This window comes from Halichondria panicea, chromosome 2, assembly GCF_963675165.1.
Source record: "Halichondria panicea chromosome 2, odHalPani1.1, whole genome shotgun sequence".
Lineage (NCBI taxonomy): Eukaryota > Metazoa > Porifera > Demospongiae > Suberitida > Halichondriidae > Halichondria > Halichondria panicea.
In genome coordinates, this window is record NC_087378.1 from 1739800 (window position 1) to 1751732 (window position 11933).

The 11933-nt window shown below is 39.9% G+C and overlaps 1 protein-coding gene across 4 annotated transcripts; it reads right to left on the bottom strand.

The window, feature by feature from the left end:
• Positions 1 to 466: 466 nt before the first annotated feature.
• On the bottom strand, positions 467 to 11931 carry LOC135330889 (uncharacterized). Of its 4 annotated transcripts, none has more exons than XM_064525842.1 (11): positions 11774 to 11930; positions 10301 to 11610; positions 9507 to 9538; positions 6710 to 6772; positions 6500 to 6663; positions 6205 to 6281; positions 4862 to 5058; positions 1468 to 1575; positions 1339 to 1413; positions 1086 to 1262; positions 467 to 879 (listed from the first exon to the last, which is right to left on the bottom strand). In XM_064525842.1, the coding sequence occupies exons 2-11, from the start codon at positions 11578 to 11580 to the stop codon at positions 593 to 595; spliced, it is 2460 nt and encodes an 819-aa protein (XP_064381912.1). In that variant the 5' UTR covers positions 11581 to 11610; positions 11774 to 11930; the 3' UTR covers positions 467 to 592. The 4 variants fall into 4 exon arrangements, 3 of the variants coding, with proteins under 3 accessions (XP_064381912.1, XP_064381913.1, XP_064381914.1); XR_010392887.1 differs by lacking the exon at positions 467 to 879 and adding an exon at positions 4265 to 4380 and having other exon boundaries at positions 1188 to 1262; positions 11774 to 11931; XM_064525843.1 differs by lacking the exon at positions 1468 to 1575.
• Positions 11932 to 11933: the final 2 nt, after the last annotated feature.

Consider the following 11933-nt stretch of genomic DNA (forward strand, 5'->3'; position numbering starts at 1 on the left):
AACTGAACTGATAGCATCAATACTTAGCTCAAAACTTTTTTCATCTTACTGCTGCTTTAATACAAACCTCCAACAATGTTTACGTATAAATTTGGGTGATGGTAGCACTATCCTCTGTAGAGTATGGTGTCCCTTTATATCGCTTGGGAGGTTCGACACTGCATGTGTATAAACAAAGGGGTTATATACATGTAGCAGCGTATGGCAATTGGGAAACTCGTCACCTACTGCACCCAGGTGTATATCAATGAACATCACAACAATGCATGCAGCTTACTTACAAGTGAGGCTGTCACCACTAACTTGCTTGGTAGATCTACACATGCGCATAATTATACCCAAATTCGAATTAGTCTCATAAATTAGCCGCCCTTTTTTTCCCATGAAACTAATTCGAGGCCAAGATTATTAACCTTACAGTTGCAGCTCTGAATCCTTTTTTATTGTTATGTGGGTTAGCTTAGGATAAAGTAGCGATGCAAAAAGAGCGTAAAATAAATTTGGGTCACATACATATACAAAAATAAAACAAAAACCGAATGACACTATTAGTAATGCATTAAAACATCAGTACATCACGGGGTGCACTCTATTAATCATCTGTTTTGTGATAGGAGGGGTCTTCTTGGTTGGGTGTGAAAGGAGACTGGAGGAGACTTTCATTGGTACCAACTTGAATCATTATGTTAGAAGGGTCAAAGTGCTGAAACGCTGGTTCGGCTGGTTCGGAGGGTTCGCAGACTGTGAGCAAAATGCTTGGGTCTGGGTTGTCTGTGAAAAACTTGAGTACTTTATCATGGGTGAAGTTCTCAACGTTAATGCCGTTGACAGCCACCACCACATCTTCATTTTTGAGTCCTACTTTGTCAGCTAACCCACCTGGCCGGGTGGGGAGAGGAAACATTTTTACAGTCACAAACCTAATACCTAAATATGTGATAGATCTATGCAAGAAATTTTTTCAGTACAAGCCGTACAAGTATAAAAGAACATATCCATGCGCTGGTCATCAATTTTATTAAGCCTGCATGCAAGTATACATGCATGTACGTACAAGTAAAGGCCAATCGTCTCAGTATACTTACCTGGAACAATGTGCCTAATAACAGATGGCCTTTCATTATGAAGATAAAATCCACATTTTCCTATCTCTCCTCTTTCATTCACCTCTCTGACAATCTCAAATGTATGGGCTGTTCGCTTCGAGTACTTTTTAACACTTAGCAACCTTTTTGGTTTTCTCCTATTACTGATCCAGCGGTCTATAAAACACAATAATTATAAAAAACACAATTTACAATAATATATACCAGCCACATAATAGAGTGTGTTAAGTACCTCTTGAGGTTGAGTCATGTTGGTCAGAAAGCCCGTCGGAGTGGAGTATAGCTATCTTCGAAAAGTGATTCATATCTGAAACAAAATGTACAAAACAATTACCATTAATAACATACAGTATAATTATACCATGCGTGCCATCTGTATCACTTCCATAGCCACTTGCAATTGATAGAGTCGGGTTGGACGTACACGTAAGATGTTTAGAATCCAGAGTGGATTTAAATTGTATTGTACCTGCAAGTAATTTAAAACACTGCCAAATTGTAGAAAGACATGAAAATAAGGTTGATGTAAGTATACCAGGTTGTGTATTAGTTAATGTACAGTGCAACAACCAAAGAGAGTAGATTTTTTTTTGATTTTTTTTTTCACATTTTGTGGCATATCTTCTGAAGTAAAAGTGATATGATCTATTTGAATGCAGGTACTGAAAGTTCAACTATTGGCGCTTCCATTGGACCACCACCTGTTACATCATATGACATCATCACTATAAAATGGCTGTCTGAAGATGTGTACCTCCAAAAATATGTTAGGAATAGAAGTAGCTTATTTGTTTGAGTTAAGATCTGAAATTTGTTGTGCATGTACCTGAGTATATTACTCATCTTTTGAGCTTCAACGGAAGTCTGGGCTACTAGTAAGTTCTGAGAAATACTGCATTTTGTTGTTTTTTGGTGGCAAATATGTTAGGAATACAACTTTCGATTTTATGCTAGTTAAGGTCTGATTTTTGAGAAGCATGTACTACAATAGTGTAAAATTCATTTGAACTAACTTACAGGAGCTAAACAAGTCTCTTCTTTGCTAGAGCGGCCCTTCTTGTCAAAAATGGTGATTTTGCTCCGTTTTGCTACTTTTGCTGACGTATGCAATGATATTCATTGATTTGTGACATCACAAATCATCTTATTGTTATTTGCTACATCCAAAGGTCATGCGATGTCTACCTGCAACTACACAGTTGGTGTTGGTCATTCTGTGTCACAGGGGCGTGGCAATTGAGCTTACTACGTAGCCAAATCGCCCCAAAAGTCATAAAAAGCACTGTTTTTGACAAGATGGGCCGCTCTAGCAAAGAAGAGGCTAGCCTAACTCCTGCATGTAAGTTAGTACAGATGAAAAGTACACTATTGTAGTACATGCTGCTCAAAAATCAGACCTTAACTAATATAAAATCGAAAGTTGTATTCCTAACATATTTGCCACCAAAAAACAACAAAATGCAGTATTTCTCAGAACTTTCTAGTAGCCAAGACTTCCGTTGAAGCTCAAAAGATGAGCAATATACTCAGGTACATGCACAACAAATTTCAGATCTTAACTCAAACAAATAAGCTACTTCTATTCCTAACATATTTTCGGAAGTACACATCTTCAGACAGCCATTTTATACTGATGATGTCATGTGATGTAACAGGTGGTGGTCCAATGGAAGCGCCAATAGTTGAACTTTCAGTACCTGCACTCAAATAGATCATATCACTTTTACTTATGCCACAAAATGTAAAAAATGTGTACCAAAAAAAAAAAATCTACTCTATTTGGTTGTTGCACTGTACAGTGCATGTAGAGGGGTTATGACAGTAAACCTCCCGACTACGAGGGCGTAGCCCGAGGGGGAGGTGTGGTTTACTGTCATAAACCCAGGCACTGTGCATTAACTGATATAATAATGTCTCATCTGATTGGCTGACTGGTTGCTATGCATCCAGCTATATAAGATTGCATGCATGACTACCACATAGCAACATGCACTATTCAAACTAGTGTTCAAGCTGGCGCTGTGCTAATGCCTCTCGCCATGGTTTTGCTTTCGCTGAAAAGTATTAGAGTGTTATATTAGTTTCTATAATGAATTTTATATTAAAGTTAGCTTATCTATATAAAGTCACTGAGAAGAAAAGACTTATTTATATGCATCTATTGTTGTATTATGTGGCTTACTAGGATCTCAAGAAAGAAGAAAATTGATTCTTCTAGGATCTGTAGTTCAGTGTATATAATATCTAAGAAGAAAAGACCTGTGTACATGCATATTGTTATCTAATTAGTATATTGTTATATGGTAGTGTTTTGTGGCTTACCAGGCCTTCAAGACAAAGATGATTCTGCCAGGAGGATCTGGATCTGGATCTTGGATATTATTTCTCACACATGGGGATTGAGCGGGTGTGTCCAAAGAGATCAAATGGCTACTGCTAGCTAGCTGTTTTAACAGATATTTTCTGAGTATTGTAGCTAACAAAAAGCTAGCGCTTTAGTGCAAGGCTAACTCATATGTTGAATAGAAAGTTTGTGCGGACAGATGATGCTATGAAAGATTCTGAAGAGACTGCAACAGCCTTCAATGTGAGTCAAACTAGCCATAACTCGAGAAAGAAACTTTAGTTTGCTAATCCACGAATCAAGAACGTGGCTAGAAGCCTATAGAAGCTGTTAGTTTTCGTCGCATTGCAACCGTTGAGCAGTTACTGCTGGAATACACACACACACACAGACACACACACAGACACACACTAGACTCGCCAGCCAGCCCTTGAGAAAGGGACTGGTCAAACTCCGTGTAGAGACTCGTGTAACGTTTGCCACGATATTTGTGGCAACTAACCGCATGCGGTTACCGCAAGATCAATGATAGTGACGTTTCACTAGAAAACTCTACGTATCACATGCAGTATACTGACGTCACGAAAACCGCAGCCACTTAAAATATTTTCTGATATGCTGACTGTGCAACATGAGTCTCAACACGGAGTTTGACCAGTCTACTGTTCGCCTGCAACAGTGACGGCATGCGAGTCTAGACACACACACAGTCAGCTTTACCGTATCCCTCCTGCGGCTACGCCTCGAGGCATAACAAGAAGACAACTAGGAAACTAGAGCTCGTCCATATCAGGGCTCCTGTCCACACTCGTACCTCAGAGCCTTGCGCAGCTTGGACAAAATATGAGCAGCCAGCCCCTCCCTCCAAGCGAACGGTACAGAGCCACTCCCCCTCTCTGTTATTAGTCAGCCCCTCCCTCCACGTACCTACTGCAGCAACCAGCCAGAAAAAATAACACAGCTAGCTCTAGACCAGCTTTCTTCGGCTATGCTAGGCTAGTAGGCAAGCAAAGGTAAGTTTAAAATGGCCACTCCTATATTATTATTAAACTGGCTTCTAATACAGAAACTGAACAGGCCTAGTGCAGTGCACGTGCGTGCAGTACTAGTGAGCAAGGCTCAGCCTGAGCCCTGGCCTTCTCCCAGCTGTCAGAGTGTCTCTAAAGCAGCTCCTTCTGCAAGCACACAGCAGATGAACTAGTCTACAGACTACACCCTCTGACTCATTTATGACATTTTGTTTCTCATGCATGACATTTCATTCATCGAAAACACCATTATTGTATTTTTGCTGCATACGCTTGAGGTGCCAATTTATGAGCCATATTTTCCCTTGTGCCAATTTATGACAGTTAAACCTCACTAGACTACATCGCAAAAATGTAGTAGGTGGGAAATATGGTATACTTACAGTTGTAGTGTTTGACAATCACCCTCTGTCCCGCTAGTAGGGACGCATTCATCCTGAGGTCAAGGGGATCTGGTGAATCCTCAAGGTACACTTCGAACTTCCTGTCCATATCCCCCAGAACTGATACCCAAACTTCTTTGATGCTTTTGGAGCTATCAGCAGGCAGGATCTTGTCTTCTTGGTCAGGGAATATGGCACTGTGTGTGCGCATGTGTATATACGTGTGTTCATGTGGATGAATCAATCTCTACTATATAGCTATGCTAGTCTAGAGAAAGGAGAGTGAGGTTGTGATCAGTGACAAGGCGCACACACTAGCCAGTGGCATATCTTTGGGGGCTTGAGCACTCCCCTGGTCTCCCAGACAACTATATAAAACTAATTTAGCTATCAGCACTGTTCTAGCTAACTGTTAGCTAGAACAGTGCTGTAAACTGAGCAGCTCTAATGCAAACCACATTCGCTTGTGTTACAAGTTATGACCACGCCCAATTGAGTATGCGCAATCAGCATTGGCAATGTTATTATGTAATGCAGTGACATTTCCTTATGTTGTCTAATTAATGCGGGACGTAAATTTTCGGCCGCATGCTCAACAGTACCGTTAAGCCCCCTGCTTCAACTTCTAGAAACGCCCCTACTAGCCACAAGTTAGCCTCGATCGGTCCCCCGCTGATAAAATACAGCCTGGTACCTATTACATGGGTGATAGTGCACATGCGCTTAATTATATACGTATGGCCTGTCCACGCCCATGCAATATCTACATTATATGGCTTATAGTTAAGCTTAGCTAGCTAGCTGTAGCTTATGCCCTCTATTGCGTTGTCGAGAAGGCTTGCACACTAGTTTTAAGCCAGAAGAGGCTCTCATCTACCTCTACAATGGTCGTATGGTCGGGATGTCTGAGCTTGGTTCCTGTACAGGCTATGGTAAGTCTTTGTGATTCCGATAACCCGACCATACAACCATCCTGTAGAGGTAGATGAGTCTGGCTTCACACAGTGTGCAAGCCCGACAACACAATAGAGGGCATAAGCCACAGCTTCACGGGAGACAAAATATATATTAACACGGAAAAAAACTAGTAAACAAACAAGTTTACGATATAATTTTACAAGGTTTACTAACGTAGAATGAATTCCTCGGGGAACTCAGTTTGCGCACTATGATATCACCCATGCAATTACCACGTCGTATTTTAATCGGCCTGGATTCGAGGCTAGCTACAAGTAAGCTCTATGGAGTTACTAGATTGGTCACATTGCCAATCATAATTATGCAAACTTTCCACTAAATTATAGATGGTATATTGGCAGTTATAAGAGTGAATTAAAACTCACATGAAGCTATTCTTTGTTTCGATTGCAATGACGTGCTGTCCAGTCAAAATGTCAGCTGAGAGATCCATGTTGATACGCTACAAACAATGGTAATTTATTACATGTATACATAGTCAATCGTCATAATTATTGTAATAGCTTATAATGCTGCAGGTCTAAGTTTGCTACTATAGTTATACATGTAGCTTTAAATAATAGCACATGCAGTATACACCCACTTGTTCCTCTTCCACATGCAGCCAGTCACAAACTGACCAAGAGAATGACATGTATACGTATCTTCTTACCAGCTTACACAAAAGTTTTGTTTATATCTCAGCTGAATGGTGTCGAAATCATAACCAAACTTCTTCACCCAGGGTTGAACAGCATCCCTCACTGTGCCCTTGTCTGGCACTGCCACAATTGTCGTGACCTTGTCGAGCAGGCTCAACTGAAACATTGTGGCAGATCGGTGTTCTGCAAAATGTGATAAAAAACCACAATCACAATAAATATAATCTACCATCTGTAAGACTACTTCCATAGCCACTTGATATAGTAGAGCGTTGGTCGAAGAAGGAGAGATCTGCAAAATGTGCATAAACGTATAATTATAGCCAAGAATCTAGAGTAGATTGTGATAGCAATGTACCTGCAAGTCAAAATATTTCGTAAAGAGATGATTTAGCAAATCTAACTGTAAATCAAACTTCTAGAAACTGCATATGCCTTAATACATGCTAAAATAATTGCCATCATTATTTTGTCTCATCTGCCAAACATAATGCTTGCCAAATTTCCTTGCGCACGGCAATACAGAATTACAAATAACAGTACCAAATACAATACATGTACATGTATAGGAGCACATATGAGTATAGATGGAGCGTCTAACTCATTTCCGTGTTTGTAATACATGTGCTAAGTACTCTGTACATATAAGGCTGATATCGTACCGTACAGCGGGTATATTTCGAAGGTATAAACTTTCGCAGATTGATCGTTAGAAAGGTTTTTGCAAAATTTTCGGGAATGCAGCCTTTGTTGTAACTTTGAACTTAACTTGTAACTAGGCCCTGATAAATTATGTTTTTTTCACCCATTATTCTATTCTTGAAAAATGTGCCTATATATTATTCTCATAAAATCCGATTATTCTCTCATAGAATCTAATAACAAAGTTAAGACGTATATATAAACACAACACACGTACATGCAACTGATCAAGATATAATTAATGTATCATGATTCTGTATCTCGCTGACTTGAAATATTTTGACACTCAAAATTTAAAAGAAGGGCGGCTGATTTGTGAGACACCTTTAGCCTTTTTACCATGAGAACATCCTTATGCAAAACTTAATGTAATGATCTTTACCAAAATGGACATTGATGCCCTTAGACACCTATTATGCTAAAATTATTCCGAGCATAATTTATCAGAGCCTACTTGTAACTATCCTCGATCCCAGGCCGCACTTTACTTAGGGAAGTGGGCCTGGTATCGACTGCTTGCGCATGTGCTAATATCCCCCCGGTATCTGGGGGCTTTGGATAACATCGTATATTCTCAGTAAAACTATGACATCACAACGAACGGAAGTGGATTGAAGGAAGTAGATAGAAAGTTCCATTGAAGGTTTCTAGCCCATCGGATAGCGTTCTCTGATAGCTACCCTTAGCCTGCTATGTTAACAAAAGACTCACAGCCTGCAACAGTGTGGATGATGATCGTCTGAAAGGAGTGAAAGCTGACAAGAGCCTATATGGACAGGCCACGCGCATTTAACACTAACTTTGGTGAAAGTCTACTATACTACTGCTACTGATTCTATCAGAAGAAAATAGCAGTACAACAAACCTACACAGCTCTGTCTCTAGCTAGCTAGCTATATAGCTCTGTGTATGACTTTAAGATATTTTCTCTGATGAATCCAGTATTATAGGAAATTTTACGGGAAAAAATATCCAATAATTTGGCGCATGCACAAGCAGTCGATAGCAGGCCTTCTTTCCTATGAAGGCCGGTGAAGGAGACTAACTTGTAACTAGAAAGTAATGTGTACATAGGTATTTATAGATGTTAGTGATTACCTCATGTTTTGTGTTACTTATCTCTTAGCTATAGTTCTAGAACATTCTATGTTGTTATGTAATGTGTGCACGTGTTTAGTTCTTGCGTCTTCGAAGAGAATATTAAACAAAAGATCAACAGCCTTTCTGCAGCATGCGATATTAAATTTGTGGGTATTAATGTTTGCGGTACACGTTTGATCAGTGAAACCGCGAACATTTATACCCTTGAAATATACATGCTATACGGTATTTGATCTATGAATAATTATCATTGAATAATGTTAGCAGCACTTAGCGGTTTGACATAAATTATATGGAAATGTTTGTATATATGAACAGGACGATATCATTTCCGCGTAGTAAGACGCCCCATGAATCAGCCGCCCTTCTATGGGAAAGTCCATCTGAGCACTTTAGTCTGAACTTTTTTGGCCAGGTTGGAATTCCGACCTGACCAATCAGATCAATGATCGACAAAATTAAAGGAATGACAAGAAGCGTATGTGTTCTATACATTAGGACGCATTTATAGCTAGTGCTAGTCAGTCTAACTGTGGCTACTATTAGCCAGTCAAAGAGCTATAGTAAGTTGAGTTGACTGACACTAGTGCTGTGCAACCTTTTTCTTGTTCTTTTAGCAACATTCTTGGAGCAACCCAAACAAAAATTCAGCTGTGCTAGTCAAGTGTTTGCGGTTGACCTTTTGCATGCGTTGTTAAATTCTTCTGGTTTAACACTGACGTAATGACAATTAACATTCCATTGTGCAATGACCTCTGAACTAAAGTGCTCAGACAGACTCTCATAGGAAGGGCGGCTGATTCATAGACTACATCTACTCATGTGCTCCTGATAATTAATATGTACATAACAGTGGCGGATCCAGGAAAATGAAAGGGGGTTCCAAACTACGAGCGCACAGCGCGAACTTTTTTGGGGGGTTCGCCACTTCCGGTCACACGTGACTAGGGAAAACCCCATACTCAGCCAGGGGAAGTCCCTTAATAGACTTGCGTAGAGCTAGCTAGCTAGCTAGTTGCCACAAACAGTCAACTAGCTAGCCTAGGCTAACCTGAACACCCCTTTTGCATCAAAACAACAGGTACAATCATTGAATCAAATTACAATGGCTACAAATAGCTAGCTGGTAGTTGTAGTAAAAGCCATAATAGCTAGACTGAAAGGGGGGATCCGTGGCACCCTGGGATCTCCCCCTGGATCCACCACTGCATAAAATGACTGACCTTTATTGGTAGCTTTTAGAGATTCCACTTTCCTGTGAGTAAAGAGTTACAGTATGTAATAAATATAAGGTAAATGTTGGTATAATGAGTCACCTAAGCTTAATTATAAATTTCTCTGGAGACAATCGTTGGAAAAATGTAAAATTTACGCTATAATACAATTAAGATATGGTGATTATGAAAATCAGGTTATCTTTTAAAAATTCCGAATTATGTCACTTAAATTGTAATTTAATTATAACGATGTACTAAATGCAAATTTTGGGGAACGATGGTATTATGGGTCACGAGGTGTAGAGGCTTGTACTACAAGCATGAACTACCGTAGAAAGTAATAATCAAATTAACCACTAATTGACCACAGCAATGCATTCTCAACAGCCGGTAAATGTTGGTATAATGAGTCACCTAAGCTTAATTATAAATTTCTCTGGTTGAAAAAATGTAAAATTTACGCCATGATATGGCGATTATGAAAATCAGAAAAATTTAAAGATTATGGGAAGCATTTTATCAAAGAGACCCATAATACCCCCTGACTCATAATACAGGTATCTACCTTACAGCTACAACACAGCTAGGCACTAGTTAGTCTCATGAATCAGCCGCCCTTCCATGGGAGAGTCCATGGAAGGGTGGTTGTCTGGGGGCCAGACCTTTTCTCAGATGGGGGAGGGGGAAGGCTCTACTTGATTTTTCCCCCGAGCTATTAGACATGATCTGGTCCCGAGACTAGGAAGGGCGGCTGATTCATGAGACTAGGTACTACGTTTTAAAGGGCTGAGCAACATTACTTTATATCAGAAAATGTGATAGAATCCGGGAGTGGTTGATGGCTGTCAATTACTGGTACAATCTCGATGTGAAGATCTGTAAGTGCAGACGTCTGTTTCACAGTAATGGAGTCAATAACTTCAACAACAAACTCGGGCACAAGGAAGACCATTTTTACACACCCCTCTTCGATCGAACAAAGCTGCAATAGTCTCGCATTAATTCCAAGAATAGAAGCAATTTTTCTACGTATGATCTGAACGTCTCCCAGCGTAACAGGGTTTCCTGGAGTGTATTTAAAAGCAAACAGTTTGCAATCATTCCTTTCAGAGGGATACTGAAAAAAGACAGGAGGAACTTCAAACACACTGCGTTTACAGTATTCATTCAAGGTAGCTACATACTTGGCAACTAATTTATTATCGGCAGGTGTTCCGAACTCTTTTGAAACTTCTTCTACAATATCACAATTGAAGAACGATTTGTGAGGACGTATACTTTTAAATATTTCTGTCACTGTTTCAGCCTTTTCGACTCTTTTCTGCTGCTGCGTTTGAGGTGGCACTACGAGATTCCAAACAAAGTTGTCAAGTTTTTCAATGTTCACTTCAGAAGATTCAAGAGAGTTGATTAGTGAATTTTCCAAGCGAGCATAAGACTTTAGAATCTTTTGATAATCCTGAAGAAGGTGCCATTCTAGATCTTTCTTATCTTCAGGATCGATTTTGGAGCAATTTAAAAATGGGAAAAAGGCCTTGCACTCAAGCTTCTCTGTCTCCGCAGCATGTGGACAACTACTTTGCAAGAACGATTCGAAAGAACAATTTTGACAAAAAGGACAAATGAATCCTTTTGAGGTAACGTTCGCATCTATTTTGAGAGAAGATAACTCGTCAGGGAGGGAATGAAAGGAAGCATCAGAATCACTCGAGCACTGTTCCTCAATTTGCCGTGCTTCAAGGCTAAGCTCTTCATAGACGTTCTGAAGTCGCTCCAAATAACAAGATGCCCATGTACCTTCCTTTCTGATGATCTCAACAAAGCCATGGTAAGCAAGGGGATCAGTTTTTACATGATCGGTTATGGTATTTAGAAGAAGTTGTGCTTTGTCGACTTTGGATACACTCGTATCACCAACACTATCTCTAACATACTCGGAGATGTAGCCTTCTGCAAACATTGCTGTTCCAATGCTGTTTGGTGACGATTTGATGCAATCCAAACTTGAGGATGCACATTTGACCATAGTTTTGTATTCAATAGATTGATCGCTGCTTCTAGGAGCTGACATAGAGGCCATGTTTCGGTAAATGTGAGACCCTTACTCTTGCTACAAGAAAATTAAAGAAGTATAGATCTACTCATCATAATTATGCATGATATATAATTATACAGTAGATCTAGTAGAAGTACGTACGTATGCACCACACCAACATGTTACACAGAGAATGAGAACGATTTGGCTCTCTCATATACTTCATGATCATACGTACCTGAGCAGGTAACAGCTAGGCTATATCTAATACCCGTCTGAGTCTGATCAGTAGATCTACGTCAGTGTTCTGTCCGTCTCTCCTGTCACAGTCTGTACAGTTCTAGCCTCTAGAACTGTACAGGCCGCGAAGAGAATCGAGGCCCTACTAGATCTACAAC

Coding starts and splice junctions, on each gene's coding strand:
- LOC135330889 (XM_064525842.1), bottom strand. CDS start 11,580: ATGGCCTCTATGTCAGCTCCTAGAAGCAGCGATCAATCTATTGAATAC. Junction 6,773..9,506: donor TCTAAAAGCTACCAATAAAG/GTCAGTCATTTT, acceptor CACATTTTGCAG/ATCTCTCCTTCTTCGACCAA. Junction 6,282..6,499: donor GATATAAACAAAACTTTTGT/GTAAGCTGGTAA, acceptor CATTGTTTGTAG/CGTATCAACATGGATCTCTC.